Here is an 18,592-nt window from a genome sequence, read left to right as displayed (position 1 = left end):
ATCTCTATTGCTCTTCTGGGCCCGACCAATTCTGGGTCTTACACATACGTATTGCTGCCACTGTCTGCTGCAGACCGATGTTCTTGGGCTGACAGATGCCCGTGCCATTTCCTCTACTCTCTCCCTCCTTTTCCCTTTCTTGTTCCCCCCTTTCTTACGTCAGTATCAGATCCCATTTCTTGACCTTCACCTTCAGCTGGCTTTCAATCTCAGCTAGCATCTTCGTTTAATTGCTTTGCGGGCAGTAAATCAATGCAAGCAAAACACAGTAACATATCTTTCCACGCCCCTTTGGTGAACTAAGCCTTTGTATAACGAGAACCACATAGACCAGAGATTTGCAGCAGTGCCTCCAATTTGGGCATTGACCAGTGATTTGCAAATAGTGCATCGACCAGTGATTTGCAATTAATGAATTGACCAGGTAGCGGCATCTGCTTTGACTCATTACCTTCATATTGAAGTCCACCTCTTACCTTGTTTTTTGTTAGATGTTTTTGGAAAGTGTGTGTTGAGACAGATTTAGGTTGTCAAAATGAGAAAGAGCCTTGAAGAAGAGAATCTACTCACAACTCAATAAGGGTTGCTGTTATGCTTGAATTCTTGATAAACGTAAGCTGCTTGAAGAGAGCAGAGTACGCTGGGGAGTTATGAAAACATGATTATCCAATTAGGACCGAGGAAGCTTGAAGTTTGCCTCTCTGCTCTTTTTCATTCGACTAAGGGCAACGTAACTCAATAGATTTGAAAGCAGTAGCTTTCAAAGAGGCAACCAGATATGTCCTGCAAGTGGCATATTCTTTGTAGATACAGGGCTATATATGTGATGGATGCTAGAGGCTGTTATGTTTGATAAGGCGAGGATGAATTGACCAGATTAGGAAGATAAGTGCCAAGAGTTGAACTGCTTAGAGGTGACGATTCATTGAGAAAACATATAGGCTTTGCAATGGGTATAACTATGCACGCTTGCTTTTTATGTCACAGATAAAATGGTGTCTTCTATGCTAAAATGTATTCAAACGCAGAGCTCAATAATTATTTAGCCTTAACCATAGATTCTACTTGTGTTTCTCGTCAAAGTCTAGAAAGCAGCATCAAATCGTGTTAAGCAGCTTGTGGGGCTTCTCACAAGAAAATGTCTATCCCCAATGTGCGAGGCCTTGAATAAGAGTTAATTGTGTTTCTTGGATAGGCTCTGTTAACTTATGACGGCTGTTGTCTTATAGAGTTAGGGTCTCTTAAGTTTGCCAGCATGACTGAAATGGTTAGTAACTATATTATCTGCCATCGACTGGCTGACAGGCATTTATTTTGACGTTCCTAGCTGAGTGGGGAGACAGAAGTCAGATTGCAACCATTGCGGTACGTGTTCGTTTTGATTTATGAGAGTGAGAAGTTTGAAGATTGTGCTTTTTGACAGCATGTACTCAGCTCGTCCAGGTCCCTTGAAGGCAGCACAATTGTTGGATGAATGGTATCATGGGCAACCTCAAACTCCAACGAGGAAGAAATTTTGATGTAGGATAACGATTTTGTGTCCTCAAAAGGGGATAAGCAGTAGGTTCATGTACTCAGTACATTTTTGAGGGGTTGTACTTGCAATGTGAGTCCGGGCTGCTCAGTTTTTCCTTTTGTATATTTTTGCCAGATTATTGTTCCTAATCATGTATGCCTATAGCCATTGTTGAAGAATTAACCTGATAAAGCTATCAGATAATGTGTATGCCACTTATAAAGTTAAAAAGAGGGACTATATCAATGCCCTTTAAGGGTGAAAGTTTTGTTCATTTAAGAACAAGAATTCTAGAACTACCTCATGCAGCACCAACAGCACATGAGGATGGAGAGAGTGACAAATTTGTGCAAGTAGGGGAGGAAGGTATAGTAGTGGACATGTACCACATCGTTGTTGTGGTTTGCTTGAACAAGTTTTGTCAGAGGCTGAGCCACTCTTGTCATCAAAGTTTAAGTCCTTGCTAGTGATGACGTCGCATGCTTCAGTATTCCGAATCCTGTAGGGCTTGTGATCATCACTATAGCCAACAAATATACCTTCCTGTTGGCACCAAGAATACGAGCATAAGCTGTGCAACCAAATATCAGTAGGTGATCTATTCTAGGCTTTACACCTGTAAAGGTCTTTTCAGGAGTTTTATCTAGTACAACTTTTGTAGCACTCTGATTATGAAAGTACATAGATATATTTGCTTCTTCAGCCCACAATGAGTTTACTATATTACAGGCTTTCAGCATAGTCCTATTTTTCTTACTTAAGAGTACAGTTCATGTGCTCAGCAACACCTTTTTGTTCGAGAGGATGAGAAGTAGAGTATTGTCTTTCAATGCTCTTCTTTTTACAGAATTCAATAAGTTCTGCTGACTTAATTCTCCCCCTTTATCTGATCTGAGAGCTTTTAAATGCTTGCTAGTTTGGTTGTCAACCATGGCAATGAATTCGTTGAAGTACTTAAGGGTCTTAGACTTCTTTTTCAGGAAGTATACCCATGTCTTCCTAGAATAGTCATCTATGGATGTCAGGAAGTAAACCTTACCTCCTATTGATTTGACATTCAGAGGACCCTATGGATCAGAAAGTGTCAGCTCAAGGATATCTTTCTTCTTGAGCCCTTCTTTAGAAAAATTTCACAGCTGTGCGTATACATGCTTTGCAATCATCTTCTCGTGAGGAAGATGAGGCACACCATTCACAAAACCTTTGTTGTTCATGAGGACTAGGCTTTGCATGTTCAAATGGCCAAACCACAATATTTCTTTCTTTCTTAGTTGAGAGATGTAGGCCGGTTAAGTATAGATGATGTCAGTGCATAAAGAGCTTCTTTCTTAATTCTCTTAGCTATGATTTGAAATCATCAGCCTATCTTGAATGAGACATTCCCCTTCATCAAACTCCACCTTCTTGTTTTGTTTAGCAATGGCAATAGCAAATGCAGCATTTGTATTGGTATATTATCAGTACCCTTTGTTTGATGAAGTCTGGAGTCTCATAGTGTACATGGTCATTGCCACTTTTCTCAAGTGAGAGAGCCACTCTTTGTGCAGAGTGAAGTAACTGGAGGCTCCGGAGTCAATGATTCATGCTTCTCAGCTTGGCCAGACTTATTTGGTTTGAGATAGCTAAGGCTTTCTCAAAATTACTAGTTTGGCGCATGGCTATTTTAGTGGTATCTTTACCACTAGGCTTAGGCCTGCCCTTTTCTTCCGACACTCGGAAGCAAGGGTAGGCTTCCCATAGTAAAAGCAATGTCCTTTCTTCGGTGTGTCATTCTGTTCATGATGATCTTTTTTATCATGTTGACACGGAGAAGTAAAATTTTGCTTTGGTTTGGGTCTGAATTGGGGTTTTTGATTCTGTCTTTTATTTTAAGTCACAAATGATGTATCATCCAGATTACCCAACTTCTTGCTCGGCCTTTGGTTTCCTCAGTGATGAGATAACCATGTAGCTGAGTTAAGGTGGGAGGATGTCGACTGTAAGAGCGAGTGCTGACAATTTTGTCCCACGAGTCTGGAAGACCATTGAGAAGAAGATCGTGGATCACACATTCACATTTTAACCAAGCCTACTAAACTGTCTTTTAGTGGTCTGAAACACTTGTATGGAGCTGGACCTGGAGGAGCTGGGGCTGCTGGAACAAAGAACAAAGATTGAGGGTGCCTTTGAATTGTTCAAAAGCTCTTTTGGAGCTGATGGCGCATGTGCATTGATGAGTGTGTGTTGGCCCATAGTGTTTGCGGGAGGGGGTGTTTGAGATTTAGGGGTCACCTTCTGATTTCTAAACTCCCATTTAAGAAGGACGTGGGGAGGATGACCAGCAGCATGCCAAGGGAGGCGAGGGAAGCCACGTGTGCAATGGAAGGTGCTGCCACGGGACTAATCTGAGAGAGAGCGGTGTGTGTCTGAGTGTGGATGGTTGCCACATGGGCAGCACATATGACCAGATAAATGGGCTGGTCTATGCTTTAGGTTAGCAGCCATGTGGGCAGCTTTGAGGCCAGCCAGGTGTGCTGATGAGCCAGACTGAGGGCTCATAGGTCCTGCAAGAGGTCTCAGAACAGGCAGGCAGTGAGGGATTTTATAGGCACTTGAGCTGGTCAGCCGAAACAGGGAAAGGGCCAGTTGGTTGGTGGCTGGCAGAGGCTGCTGGTAGCAGCAGTGTCGGCCTGCTGGTGGGCCCATTAGGGATGCAGGTAAGCCTGTTCACAGGCTGAGTCGGCCAGTTCAAGAGGGGGTGACGACAGCCAGCCCTCACCTATATAAAAGGGGGCACTTGACCTCCATTCAGGCATGCTATCATGCCCATATATCAACTTGGTGATGTACAATATCAGCTAGATGCTGTGCCTTCTTGAAGCTCCCTCCAGGTCTGTAAGTTATAGGTTTAAGCAAAGAGGCAAATGATTTTCCACCAAGGGTTTTGAATTTAGATGCCAGAGGCAAAGCTCTGGTGATAAATTTCAAATCCAACTTGTCGATTCGATGCTACTAAATGCTAAATGCTTAACGTTTGAAATATCATCTTTAAAAGTCCCAGTTGGGTGGTAAATGCTGATGTTTTAAAAATTGATCGCTAATAAATGCTGAATTTTTGTTCCAGCTCTCTTTTAGTTTGAAATTCTGGTCGAAGTCTGTAAGGTCACAATCTTCTATCGTTCTTTAAGGGGTGATGTTACTGATTTGCAGCTTGCAACACATAAAAATGCTATTGGGGTTACTGTTGGGGCAATTATTGGCCACACTCTATGTACTTCTCTTGCGGTGGTTGGTGGGCGCCTGTTGGCGTTGAAAATCTCTCAGCGAACAGTCGCTACAGCTGGAGGACTTCTATTTCTGGGATTTGCTTTGACTTCGTTTTTTTATCCTCCATTGTAACCCAACTTATATTTCAGGTTGTTCAGTTTCTTGATGGCTTCCATCTTTCATAGATTAAGAAGAGTGGAGAGCTCACTGTATAGTCATGCGTCGAAACACAGATCGGGCACCGTTGAAGTGAAAGATGAAAACAGTTGAACTGTTGCACATAAAACGTGCTTGCTTCTTCATTTGTGCCTTGCCACACCAAAATTCTCTTTCTTTGAAGGTGAAAGCGGCATCATCTATTGTATTGATGCTGATGTTGGTTTGTCAAATTTCAGTCTCTCAAGAATTCTGATTAATGCAAAAAAGAATCATTTACTGATATTTTGAGGACCTTTTTGTGGCACATGGTATGTTGGTTAATCAATGGCAGTGCTTGTCCAATCTGTAAGAAATTTATTCAAGTATGCTTGATAGTATCTTTTTCCCGTGAGAAAAGACTTGCTTTTAAAATGCTTCAGAAAAACAACTGTACAAATGAGCAATCCGTGTGGGAGGGGAAAAAAACACTGAAGGTCAAGCAGCCTAGTTTGAAAGAACCCAACTCATGGCCTAGGAAGTCTTTGAAATAGGGCCAACAACCAAGGTGGGGGACTACACATCCAACAAATACCTCACTTTGCGAATACATAGAAGGCACTTGTAGGCCAAGCCTTGCAAATAATGCACCCACCTCTTAGCGATTGTTTGAGATCCCATCGTACCTTGCTCCTATATGGTGCTTAGTGTGTAATAATATCTTTCGAAACAACGGGTGGTTGTCGGGGGGACTAGGCTGTGGGCGACCCAAATGTCTCAAGCAAGGGTGTTGGACATTGTTTGCTAAATAAAGCTCTTTGAGGAAGACATGGGATGCTCACGAGGAATTGCATCCTGCAACTTGTTTCGGAAGACCTTTTTCCCTTGTATCCTATAAATTGGCAAGGTTGTGTCAATTGAGAAAGCATGATCCCTCTCCGTCAGTCATGCTACCATATCCCAAGTGAAGTTTTGTTTGCATCCTCAGCGTCCTAGCCACGATCTAGAGGGCCCCTTGTCAAATCTTGTGTGTAGTGGGGCTCCCCATAGACAGTGCAATATTGTCTCAAGGTCATTGTTCGTGTACTAGTGAGACCTCTCATCAACATGCATCTACTCGAGCCATGGGTTGGATCGGCCCCTCGTGGTCCATTTTGAAGTATGTGATTTCTTATGGTCCGAGGTTGGTCCACAAAACAATCAAATTCTCGAGATGATTTGTTATAGTACTTGTTGCTCGAACCAACACTGTGCTCTCTGGAGATCCAGGGGGTTGCCTATAACTGAAGATGATGATGTGTACGAAAAGAAGAGCACCTCAAGACCCCTCTTCGAGTGCATGACTTTGAAAGGCCAAAACCACTCACTTTGGTTCGAGAATGCCTCTAACAGTGGACGGACCTCTGACCACCACATGTCTCGTTACAAAGTGATTGGTGTTGATCAATGGTCTAGGACAACCAACTATGATTTGTTGCCATTCAAGCAAATCTAGGGTCCCATCTATCTTGGTGTCTTCATTTATCTCTGGTTTGAAGAAGACCCTCGGTTCGCATGGAGCGGGAGGAGCAAAGGGCTCGGTGCAAGTATTGAATCCTCAGGGACACTTGTCTTGGAAAACTTCCCATACTAATGCTAGGCAGTTTGGACACGAAGTCCATCTCTAGCATCCTCGTGCATGTCTCCCTCAAGTAAGAGAGGGCTCTCGCTTTTGCCTCCATCAGATAGAGGTTGCCAAACTCTATGTAAACTCTTCATCAGTGGTGAGCCCTTCTCGATGAGGGGACCCTCTAAGAAAACCTTATTAGGTTGTTGCCTCTTTGAACTAGGAGCTTCCACAGCTACAATTTTGGGGCCCAGAAGGGCATTTGCCATGTGACCTTGGATCTAGTGTTCTTCAAGCCATCGGATCTTGCCCACAAGAAGTTGTGCACCCAAGTTTAAGCTATCCCATGCAATGCTTGTGAAGATGCTAGCATGAGATTATGTATTAGGCCATCATCAAGAGAAATAGGTTTGCCATAAGGGCTCGCCTTGCTAGGAGAGTTGGATCAAGCTCTAATACAATAGCTTGTGTTGGGCACTCTTTAGCATTGGATATCAACGTCCACTTGGTAGCATAAGTATCTCACTATGGATCCATTAGAAGCCAAGGGAGGCACCCCAATGCAGGATCTCCTGAATGTTCTCTCTCACTGTAAGGTAGTTGACTAAGTCCACTTGATCGTTGCCCAAGATGCTTTACACTACATCTCGAGGGCTCCTCGAACCCCCTCTAGACTCTTTGTCGTCTGCAAACTGAGAGTCTAATAGCACCTCCTCTTGTTGAATCGGGAGGCGCATCCCTGTGAGACCAACCATTTGAGAGTGTAGAAAGTACCCCAAGGCCTTGTCACATTGAGAAGGAGAGAAAAGGCCTCACTCATATGGCCCCCAATAAGCATTTGTTTGGCACTCCTTGTATACACCTTGAATTCAACGCTTTTAGAGGCCCTCCTCCAAATGGTGCCCTCCAAAAAGGCCACACCACGATGTCGTAAGCCCTCTCAAAATCCAAGAGAAGGACTGCAATTGGTTGAGACTCCTCCCATGCCCCAAGCCTTGCCCCCCAAAAGGTGAAGATGCTAAGCCTTGTCTGAGTATCATGGATGATGTAAGCAAGAGGGGCACAATTGCAGGCTCAAGGTCTTAGCTAAGATCTTGAAAGTGGTGTCTAGAAGGTGATCATGCACCATTGTCAGATATCTAGTTGTATTAGTCTTCCCCTTTTAGATGTCAAAAATCTCGTGGAAGGCCTATAGCAAGGGTAGCAAGGGAGTATGAATGCACTCTGCTGAAGTACAGAGTCAGATTGTCTTAGCGTGGGCAATTTTGCATCGCGGGGGCCTCGAGGGCTCCTCGTATGTGAATGGGGCATCCATCTGTCTACTCATGCCTTGGGAGACCACACGAGAGGGATATGTGCCCACATTGAAACATGGGCTACAAGAACCTATGGAGTCTCTTTTTTTGAAAAACAACTAGCGATAGAACAATGTGGTTAACTCATGAATCTCCATAGGGTTGGAATAATCTTGATCACTCTAAGTCACATAAATGTTGGAGTTGGATCCGCAGGTCGGTGGGATGAAAGAACTTCCTTGTCATCCTATCCCCTTGCTGAACAAACGTGCCTTCGAGAAGTGAGTGGTAAGAAAGTTCTACCCGACGGATCTTTGTGGCCTGAAGGTCAAGGCGTGCATGGTCATATCTATTTGCAAGCCTTTGAGAGGTTGGGTCCTACTGTGTGAGTTGCTTTATAGAAGCCAAGTCACGTCTCAATGCTCTCTCCCTCTCATGAAGGGAATGCCACCTTTGAAGTGCCTATGACTTTAAGTCCTTGTTGCTCCTTTGAATCACTATTGCTACCCAACCATCTTGTGGGGGAAACTTTGGCTAGATCTATACTATGGTTTGCTATACCGCTCCTGTAACAAAGCATCCAGGATTTGCACCCCCTTTCAAGGGAGTTCATGATGCACTACTCCAAGTGTAGTACGATTGGGGAGTGCTTTGACATAGTCATCCTGGCCCTAGAATACCCATCGCTCCACTTCTGTGCATTGCCCACTTGCCAACCTCTCTAGCAGACCATCAATGCCGACATTGATTGAAGGAGTACAAAGGCTACCTGGGAGTGTAGAGAACTCGACCTCACACCATGGCTTGTGACCATTGATCATGAAGATGTACTGCTCCCGTGTGCTATGCTCTATTTGCAGCTATGATGCATCACATTAGGACATTTTTCTAAATGTGTGAGGAAAATAGGTTCAAAACTTTTAAAGTGGAGCTTCAAGACATATCACTCTAGGAGGGATTTGTTTAGGTCTTTGAGTGGTGCTCTAGGTAGTAAAAAGTCCACTGTGCTAATAATGATACCTATCCACTTAGAAGTATGGATGAAATAAGTCTGACTCTTGCTAAGGGTATAGATTTATGCATTTTAGAAGTGTTATTAGTGCCATGCATAAAGAAAAATCTCTATTAGTAGTTAGAGGCATGAAGAGAATAGTAATGGATGGTGGCAGATATGCGGACTCCCCTCTTGAATAAAAGTGATGCTCGCTATGACATATCAAAGCAAAACTTGTTTGTACAATCATGGTTTCTAAAAACTTTTTGCAATCTCTGCACCTCTTCTTTTTGGTAATGTTTCGTAGTAGGTTTCTCTTTTGTATCCATTACCAAAATTGTTTCTATTTCACTATGTATCCATTACCGAAATTGTTTCCATTTCATAATGAAACAGGTTATGTCGAGTCTTCACACAGTCATGTTTTCCCTGCAGCTCTAGATGGTTACATATAGTACATTTAAGTCATTATGGCTCTTTTGCCTCTTGACTCACTTCATTGCTCGCTTGAGCAATACTGTCTCTCTCACTAACCTTTTAAGTTTTACATCTTCAAAAGCTCTTGTATCCCAAATAATTTGAAAAAACTAGCCCACTTCCCCCCTTCCCTTCCCTCCCTTATTTCCATTCTCTTCCTTGGCATTACTATCATTAATCCTTCACTTTTTTGGTCCTTTGTTTTGCTCTTGTAACCTGAGTGTGTACGAGAGCGAGTTTTTTTTGGCAACCAACCATGTTTCGTTCCAACACATTACCATCCCTCATCTCTATGACATCTCTTTCTTCGTTCTCTCTCTCTCTCTCACACACACACACACACACACACACACACACACACACACACACACACACACACACACACACACACACACACACACACACACACAAAATATTATTTTTGTCTCTTTTCTCTCTTCATCCTCCTTGTCCTCATTGCAACCCTCTATCTCTATCTATATCTAACTCTTCACATCTCTCTCTATCCCCTCTCTCATGCACGCACTGCTCTGTGCGTGTGTGTGTGTGTGTGTGTAATTTGTCTCTTCGTCCTACGTAGAGACCCTCTATCTTTGTCTATGGATAACTCTGTCACATCTCTCTCTACCCCTCTCACATGCACGCATTGCGCTCCTCTCTCTCTCTCTCTCTCTCTCCCCTTTTTTACCATCATAACTAGTCTTTTTTTCCCACCATTTTAGATAAATTATTAGCCCAAAAGAGCTTCTAGAGAAGAGCTAACATGCATAGAATCCCACTAGAGACATAATTTCATGAATCTAACAAGAGAAATGAGCTCATTTGATGTGTTCCGATCATTTTGATACCTAACATTACTAAATTTGGATATTTCTAGCAAAATTTGTGAATTTTTTTAAACCTTGAACTGGCATCCAGAGGAGGGTGCTGAAAGCCCTCCTCTGGATTCCAATTTGAGCATAACTTGTCTTTTTTTCCCACCATTTTGGATAAATTTTTAGCCCAAAAGGGCTTCTAGAGAAGAGCTAGCATGCACATAATCCCACTAGAGATAGAATTTCATGAAACTAATAGGAGAGATGAGCTCATTTGATGTGTTCCGATCGTTTTGATATGAAACATGACTGAATTTGGATATTTCTAGCAAAAGTTGTGAATTAAAAAAAACCCCAAACTGGCATCCAGAGGAGGGCGCCGGCGCCCTCCTCTGGATGCTAATTTGGGCTTCAAAAAATTTCTTTGATTAATTTTTTTAGTCCCCCCCTCTCTCTCTCTCACACACACACACACGAGAGAGAGAGAGAGAGAGAGAGAGAGAGAGAGAGAGAGAGAGAGAGAGAGAGAGGGACTAAAAAAGAAAATCAATGAATTTTTTTAAAGCCCTAATTGGCATCCAGAGGAGGGTGCAAAATTGGAGAAAGTGGATGCGAAAGGTAAGAGAGCATAGTATGTGTGTGTGTGTGTGTGTGTGTGTGTGTATGTACCCACCTTTACGCTAGTAGGATACACCACACTAGGTGAGACAGTAGGTCATCACCTAGTGTAACGACCTACCGTCTATCCGAAAGAGAGAGAAGTATCTGTAAATCCAAATTAAGGGTTCACAGAGAGAGAGAGAGAGAGAGAGAGAGAGAGAGAGAGAGAGAGAGAAATGAGGGAGAAGTATGAGTGAGGGTTACAAGGGGAAGGGCAAGAAGCGAGTTTTTTGAGCGAGTTTTTTTTGGCAACCAGCATGTTTTGTTCCACCTATTCCACTTATGACATCTCTCTTTCCCTCTCTCACACACACACACACACACACACACACACACCCCCCTGCCCACAATATTCTTTTTGTCTCTTTTCTCTCTTCGTCCTCCAGGTCCCTATATTACAAAGAACAATGTACTTGGCAATATAGATTTGTTCTGAATAATTTAAGACATTAGTTGGCACACACTTTGAGAGACATTATGACTAGATAAGGGCCATCAAGCTTGACATTTAATATATTAACATGGTTCCGGGAAAGGGAATAGGATATTGAAGTAAGCCTATTTTAACAAGGGCTAACCCAAAAAAATTGCCCACATTGGACCATGAGTGGCCAAGAGGAAGGGAGCAAGTACCATAGTCCACTATTGGGAGTTATGAGGACTCATAAAGAGAAGAAGGTTGGTTGGAAAGAGTGGGAGAGAATTAATGAGAAGCCCCAACAAGGAATTTGAGAGGGCATGAAGACTCAAAGGTGGGCACGATGGCCCATCACATAGTCCAAGACTGGTACACGGCTCGCAAGATGGAAGAGAACCTGCATTGCCCAATATAGGTGCCCTATGAGATGAAAAATCACTTTCTGTAATAGTCCGATTGTGGGGGGGAGGACAAAAATTAAGCTAAGGCACACAAAAATTCCTAGAGAGTTCTCGATTTCTCTGTCACACCGTCTCTGCCCCCTTTATATGTCTCTCTCTCTCTCTCTCTCTCTCTCTCTCTCTCTCTATTTGTGTGTCTCTCATTGCCTCTCCCGCTACGTCCCCCCCCTCTCTCTCTGTCTCGCTAAAAAGCATGCTTAATCAAGCTTAATGAACATTAATCGAGCATAAGAAATATGAAACTAATTTTTCTTACATCCCTTTGCCACTGTTGCCGTTGAAGATGCAATAGCCACTTGGGGCCCTCACATCAATTTTTTACACAAAAATAGCGATCCATTGTGACAAACTCCATGCAAAAATTCTTGTACGTGTACCTATAGTGATTTTTTGAAGTTGGAGAGGTGAATAGCATCTTCAACTCTATATGTTGAACTCTCACGTAGAAGCTCATGAAGGGCTAGAGCAGGAACTATCCACACAAATGAGTGTAGAGTTGAGCCTTACACCTCGCATGATTGAGCTTTACCAGGTGAGTGACTTGGACGTTAGTCATGCACAATAGTCTCTATAGCGAAGGCTTCCCCCTCCCTTGGGACATATTGGCACCAATCCGTGTGGCTTGATTTTGAAATATTTTTGGCCTACCATGGGTAGGCCTTAGTGAAGGTGGTTGTTTTGAGATGGGAAAAATAAAATCATTGTTATTATTTATGCTCTCTTACATGTTCATTTGTGGTTGGTGCACTTGTAGAGTATTGATGATTTGGGGTCCCCTTGTGTGACTTTTGGGCCATTCTCATTTACTCCTCTTTGCACACTCTTACTCTCCTTCTTCCTTTTCACCCTGAGGCCTCCAATTTTATTCACCCACACATAGGCTGGCCTAATGAATGATAGATATATCATTCACCTTGTTTTTTTAAGTTTCTTGCACTATCCAAGGTTGCTGAACTTCAATTTGATGACCTTTACAATGATAACATAGGTTTTGTTTCTGTGACTTGGCCTAAGTGCAAGAACTTTCATTACCCCCAGATTTTGTCATATGGGTCCTTGGGTTCACTAGCATCCATTTTCCCTCATACTCAGCTTTCTCAAACAAATTTTCTATGGATTGTAAGGACATTTCTCATTACCAGACCTTGGTCCAACTAGTTGCTAATGCAATCTATAATATCACGAGCTATGACTACCTGAGCTTAGATTTGCGACTTCAAGGAATATCAATATGATTCCATGTCTCTTATTATTTGAAAAATTTGAGATACCTTTTTACATTTGTAAAAAAACATCAAAGATTTCCTTTAACGTGTATATTATTGGAATCACTTGCAAATTCAACCTTCTTGGAGAATAACTTCAGTCCATTGCTGTCTGTCCATATGGATTGGAAAACCTTATATTACAAGTTCCAAAAATTTTCAAACTTAGTCGTTATTGTTATCCCATTCTCGCAATGTGTAACAATGATAGTCACAACGTGTAATAGTGATAGTCATATGTAAAAAATCGTCTTTCATTCCTAAAAAATCCCCTTTCCTATTCATACATTCATAAGTAGTTGTTAAGAACATCAATGGTTAAAACAAAATAGATAGAATTGCATTATAGAGGGGATCAAGTAAGCCACACGGGGATACACAAAACTTTCTTGAACACAAAAGGTTTAAATCACACATGCACGTTGGAGATCAACCAAGCATGACTGCTTATCATCTCCTCCCTTGTTGGTGATATTGCCCAACTCAAGGTTCTATTCCACCATGAAGACTTTTTTTTCCTAGGAACACAATTTGCAGTTTCAAGAGTTAGCTTTTGCATCTCCCAAACATTTTAGCTTTGGAAGGGCATGGCATTGGACAAAAGTTTGTAGTGCGTAATTGTAGGTGATATCATGTGTCAGTTTTGCAAGGGGTGACAACAAAGAGGTATTTAGCAACCTGTGATAGAACATATTTTATATTGGTAGAAACGATATATTGATATCTAACCTCTTGATATACCATACATTGTATTGGAGGAGACAACATAGTGATAGACCATCCAAGTTACGAAATTTGTGTTGTATCATAGTGAGGATGCATCCCCACCCCACCAAACACAAAACTCAGCCACCCGCTACCGATGGTTCCGAAAGAAAAGACACTCTATGTGGAGTGTTCAAAACGAGGAACCACACACCGAATTAGAGACACCAAACTGCTTGGAGGAAGGAGCAAAGCACCACTCGGGTAGAACATAGAGACCAGGGAACCAAACTCAAGTAGCTAGCTAGGAGATCTCCACTAACTAAGGTGGCTCATAGGCAAAAGCTCGATTCAACTGAACAAAAAGACGCAACCAAGGAAGTCAAATCGAAAAGATGCAACCAAGGAGATGACCGTTGCTCCAATCCATTTGATGCTTAAGAAAAGCCAACAATGAATTAGGCTACTAACTTGGAGAAAGGCAATTAATCAAGCCCTTTGATCTTAAGTATTAATTGCTACAACTTTGAGCAAAACCTCCTTCCACCAACCAAGAAGCCCACGTCGAAGAAACTCACTAAAGCAAGAGTAGCAGGAAAAAAGATGCCAACTACAAAAAAAAAGCACGTAGCTTTTACTGAGCAGCTTCTCTAATATACTTTTGGATAAAAGCTTCACGTTTGGCTTTAATTTGGCTACAATGAGTTTACTTTTTGGTATATAAAAATTAATGATGTCTTCAAATTTCAATGGGATCGCGTAGCGCAGTGGATTAGCGCGTTGGACTTCGGATCCAAAGGTCGTGGGTTCGAATCCCATCGTGATCGGTAAGTAGTACCCTTTTGTTCGTCCTAGGTGTCTCAATGTAAAAGCGCAACTCCTACTCCACTTTAAGAGAACTACACATAAACGTCTCGACAGGCAGCATAGCGAGATCAATATGCCCACCTTCATCCTTGGGCTTTTGTGTTTGTTCTTTCTTTTGTCCAGCTCGCTCTGCATCTGGGCGACCCATAGAGCAGCCTCCTCCTGCTTCTTGCAGAACGAACTGTGTAGCAGCCTCCTCCTGCGTAGCAGTAACCTCTTCGCTCGGAGGCACTCTTGACTGGCTTTGTGCTGGCGCAACGACATGAGGAAAAAATGAGTTTACGCTTCTCAAGAAAACTTTTGAAACTTCACCGTAATTTCCCTTCCTTATCAAGTGCTTCCATTCTATATCTTGCAGGTAAATCTCTAAGCACTGTCCAACCGGTCTCTCGCTGGATGAAGACCCAAATTTTTACTCCAAAGTCTCTGGCCTTTGGAACAGCGCACGAACTGAGTCACATATGTGAATGGTATATTAGACATCCTGCAACGAATCAAAAGGGGAGAGCTCAATCACCCTTTCGCTTCATTGAGAGTCTCCACCACAACTCTTTGTACTACCTCCTCACATTTCAGCTCACCTGTGATCTTTCTCGCATCTCCCAACACTTTTTCTTCCTTCCATGATCCATCCTTCCTTCAGATCATATGCATCCCTCCTTTGCATTTCATTCACTCAACCCCACCTTGTCTCCATCACATTGCCTCTTGGAAATTGCAATGTACACGCTCTTCAGCCAGAGAGTCTACCACCAATAGATCCTCCTCCAACATATTTCTGGGTATTTTCGTTGCAGGAATTGCGACTAATTGAAAAACATTATTCCGAGCACTTTTATTAAACATGTATTTTTGCTATTTCCTTTGACCTTCCTCATCAAAATAAAAACAACAATATTCTTTGGAAAAAGACATATTATGCAATGTGCAAAATACATTGTGCAATTTGCAAAATACATGATGCAAGATCCCAAGGAATGCACATACATTATGCGATTTGCAAAATACACGATACAAGATCCCAAGGAACGGCACATTCCTTGGTCTTAAATGAGAAAAAAGAACAAAGTAGTTATGAAAGATCTAATGAATGTGCAATAAACTCACAATCACAAACCAAATCTAATAAAAGTGGAATGCAATCCAAAGGATAGCATTGTAAGGTTCTAACACACATCTATCCAAAAGGGAAAAACTAAGATAAAAAAAATCTCTACCACCTGGGCCCTTCGAGTACAATACTTCTTCATAAAATGATGTAGAAAGTGTTTTCTCTAAAATGCCATCCATGGAAGAGGAATCACATCTTGTCCATACACTAGAGAATTCCCCAAGAAAAAATACAATGATAGAACAATTTGAAGAACTCTCTCAATAGTCCTCAAATGCTAATTCTGGGACTAGCACCTCTACACCACCATTTGTCAAAATCCAAATATCCGTCCAATAATAAAGGTCAATAAGGACCACAATGAAAACGCCTCAGTCAAATTATACCCAATAAAATGTCAACATTATCAGTGAGAAAGGAAATGGTCATTCATCTCAATAATAAGTGTTCCACTCCATAAAATCCATCCCAGTGGCACATGCATCCTGGGAGATGCATAAAATGGAAAACTCTCCAATTATCTATGATAAAAAATGATGGAATTGCATGTTTAACAAATGCATGTGCTCAAGTTCAACTCTCCATACTATTCTAGCTTGCCAACACTCTATCTACTCAAGTAGAATGCTAGAAATGTTTCCGCAAATCCAAAAGACCAACAAGAAAGAAGTTTCTTCATAGAATAAGTTGTGAATGATGACCTTGGTGTTTGAAAGAAGAAGGATAAAATAAAATATAATGGCATTAGTAAAATTCTGTTTGGGAATTAAACCATCTCCAAAGTTGTACATGTAAGCCCTAAGCCTCATCATCAATAGCCTCATTCCTTTCTCTCTTACAATCAATTTGGGGGAGGTGTTAATCTTGTCGTGACAAGGATCAAAAGCACAACCAAGAGTAGCCAATATGAGATCATTTTGTGTGTGGAGTAGCAACACATATTTGCTTGTAATGACTTGAGAATGTATGGATATAATAGGATAGGGATAGCCAAATTTGGACATAGTTGCAAAATCACAATCTAGAAAGAGAAATATTAAAAGTAAAGAGAGAAATACTAAAAGTTCCCTACACTTTGTGGAGTCCACTACAAAAATGGCAAAGACTATTGAGGTCCCTTACAAAAAGTATACAGACTATTCAAGTACCCTACAGAACCCTACAAATTGTGTATAGGCTATTGAGGTCCCCTACACTTTGTGCAGCGAGTATCCCATACACCTTGTGTAGAGACTAAAACTCAAGAATATGCATAAATATCTCTCAATGTATAGCTCACTTTTGTAGTCATTTGCTTGATCTCCTTGTGTCCATGCTCCATCAACACTATCAACGTGTGATAGCATGCTCTACTGTTGGAGCATCTCATCCTCCCTCCTCTTGCTCCCTTAATGTCCTTCCCTTCCCTCCTTTGGATGCTTGTCCTTCACCTCCTCCCTCCTCCTCATCCTTTTTCTGACCCTTAACACCATGAATCGATGGAGACACCACTTGTCAACCTTGCAAGTCCTTCTGAACCTTGAACGCATCCAAAACCCTACAACTCTCTGAGTCTCTCTCCCAACCTTAAACCTTGCAAGGCTTAGAATAGTCCTTCTGAGCCTTGAATGCATACAAAACCCTGCAACGCTCTCCCAATCTTTAACCTTTTGTTAGGTTTTTAAACCCTATCCTCCTTGTGAACCCTTCAATACTTTCCTAACCCATGAATTCGTATGTAGGTGAGTACCTCCATCAAGCCTTGTGATGAACACTTCTTTTCCACCTAACCTCATGCAAGAACCACTTTCCATGTTTTAGCCTACACCTCTCACCAGAATACAATTAGAGGTTCTATGCTTGTCCCTCTACCATGACAACCAATAAACCATGATTGTAGGTAACTAAGTCTTTGAAACTTGGAAATGAGAGAAAAAGGGACAACATTTTGGCACTGGTTCTAGGGAGGTTAGTGCTAAAAGAGAAAGCAGATCACCTATTTGCTTGAAAGAAAAATAAGGCCCTTATGAAAGCCATCAATGATGATAAATCACTCAGGACAACGGAGTTAAAAAAGCTTCCAATTACTACTACTATTACAAAAAATTACTTAATTACATGCTCCGAAATGGTGACCATAAAGTGATATTAATCATAGAAATTAGCTGTCTAAATCCCTATACCAGGCTATAAGATCATTTCCCCTACCTAATCTTTAATCCTTCACCATTCACTTTCCTACATCCTTGTCTCTCATATCACCTCTCCTCCACTACAACTCTTGCATCCGCTACCATTTTGTCATCATCTTTCCCACCATCCCTCCCCACCACTTCTTCCACCTCCATGTCTACTTCTACCATTCCTTAACACTACATCTTCCAACTCCACTCCGGTTTTCCTCCACCTCTTCTCCACCATCCCTCCCCACCCTTTCTTCCACCTCCATGTCTACTTCTTCTACCATTCCTCACCACCATGTCTTCCAACTCCACTCCGATTTTCCTCCACCTCTTCTCCACCATCCCTCCACCATTTTTCAATCTCCAACTCCACCTTTCCTCGACCCCTTCCCTCCACCATTGCTCCACCATCTTTCAACCTCCGACTCCTCCCCTTCCCATTTTTCCATCCACCACCACTTTTTTTCCACCATCCTTCTATACACCACCTCCACCTCCACCTCCACTAACCACTCAAGGTATCTCCTTTCCCCTTTCTCTATTTCATTTCCATCTCTCCTCCCATTTTTTGTCTTCCCCCCATTTACCATTGCCTACCCCTTCTCCTTTTCCCCTTCCTCCCCCCCATTTTTTATCTTGTTCCCCCATTTTTTTCATACTCCTCCCATTTTTCTTTTCTTCTAGTTTCCATCGCCCACCCCTTCTCCTTTTCCCCTTCCTCCCCCCCCCTTTTTTTGCCTTCTCCCTTGCTTTTTTGCCTTTCTCCCTTATGTTTTGTTGCATCTCCCTTCTCCTCCCTCCCTCCCTTCCCCTCTGTCTATTTTTTATCTTTTCCTACCACTTTCTATTTCATACCCCT

At 42.1% G+C, this 18,592-nt stretch overlaps 1 protein-coding gene and 1 non-coding gene across 4 annotated transcripts in view; both read left to right on the top strand.

Moving 5' to 3' along the window:
• The window catches only part of LOC147879927 (GDT1-like protein 4), a 32,883-nt gene extending 27,680 nt beyond the window's left edge, over positions 1–5,203 (top strand). For all 3 annotated transcript variants that reach the window (XM_087371663.1, XM_087371662.1, XM_087371661.1), the window contains exons 8-9: positions 1,306–1,365; positions 4,706–5,203. In XM_087371663.1, the coding sequence (XP_087227789.1) occupies positions 1,306–1,365; positions 4,706–4,894 (249 nt within the window). In that variant the 3' untranslated portion in view covers positions 4,895–5,203. The remainder of the gene's footprint in view (positions 1–1,305; positions 1,366–4,705) is intronic.
• A 9,143-nt stretch (positions 5,204–14,346) lies between these two features.
• On the top strand, positions 14,347–14,420 carry TRNAR-UCG (transfer RNA arginine (anticodon UCG)). The gene has a single exon. It is a non-coding gene; the product is annotated as a tRNA-Arg (tRNA).
• The last annotated feature ends 4,172 nt before the right edge of the window (positions 14,421–18,592 follow it).

Source organism: Dipteris shenzhenensis, chromosome 33, assembly GCF_047967505.1.
Source record: "Dipteris shenzhenensis isolate YYH24624 ecotype China chromosome 33, Dip_SZ_1.0, whole genome shotgun sequence".
Classification (NCBI taxonomy): Eukaryota; Viridiplantae; Streptophyta; class Polypodiopsida; order Gleicheniales; family Dipteridaceae; genus Dipteris; species Dipteris shenzhenensis.
Note: the sequence above shows the minus strand (reverse complement) of the source record. Positions and strands in the feature narration are given on the sequence as shown.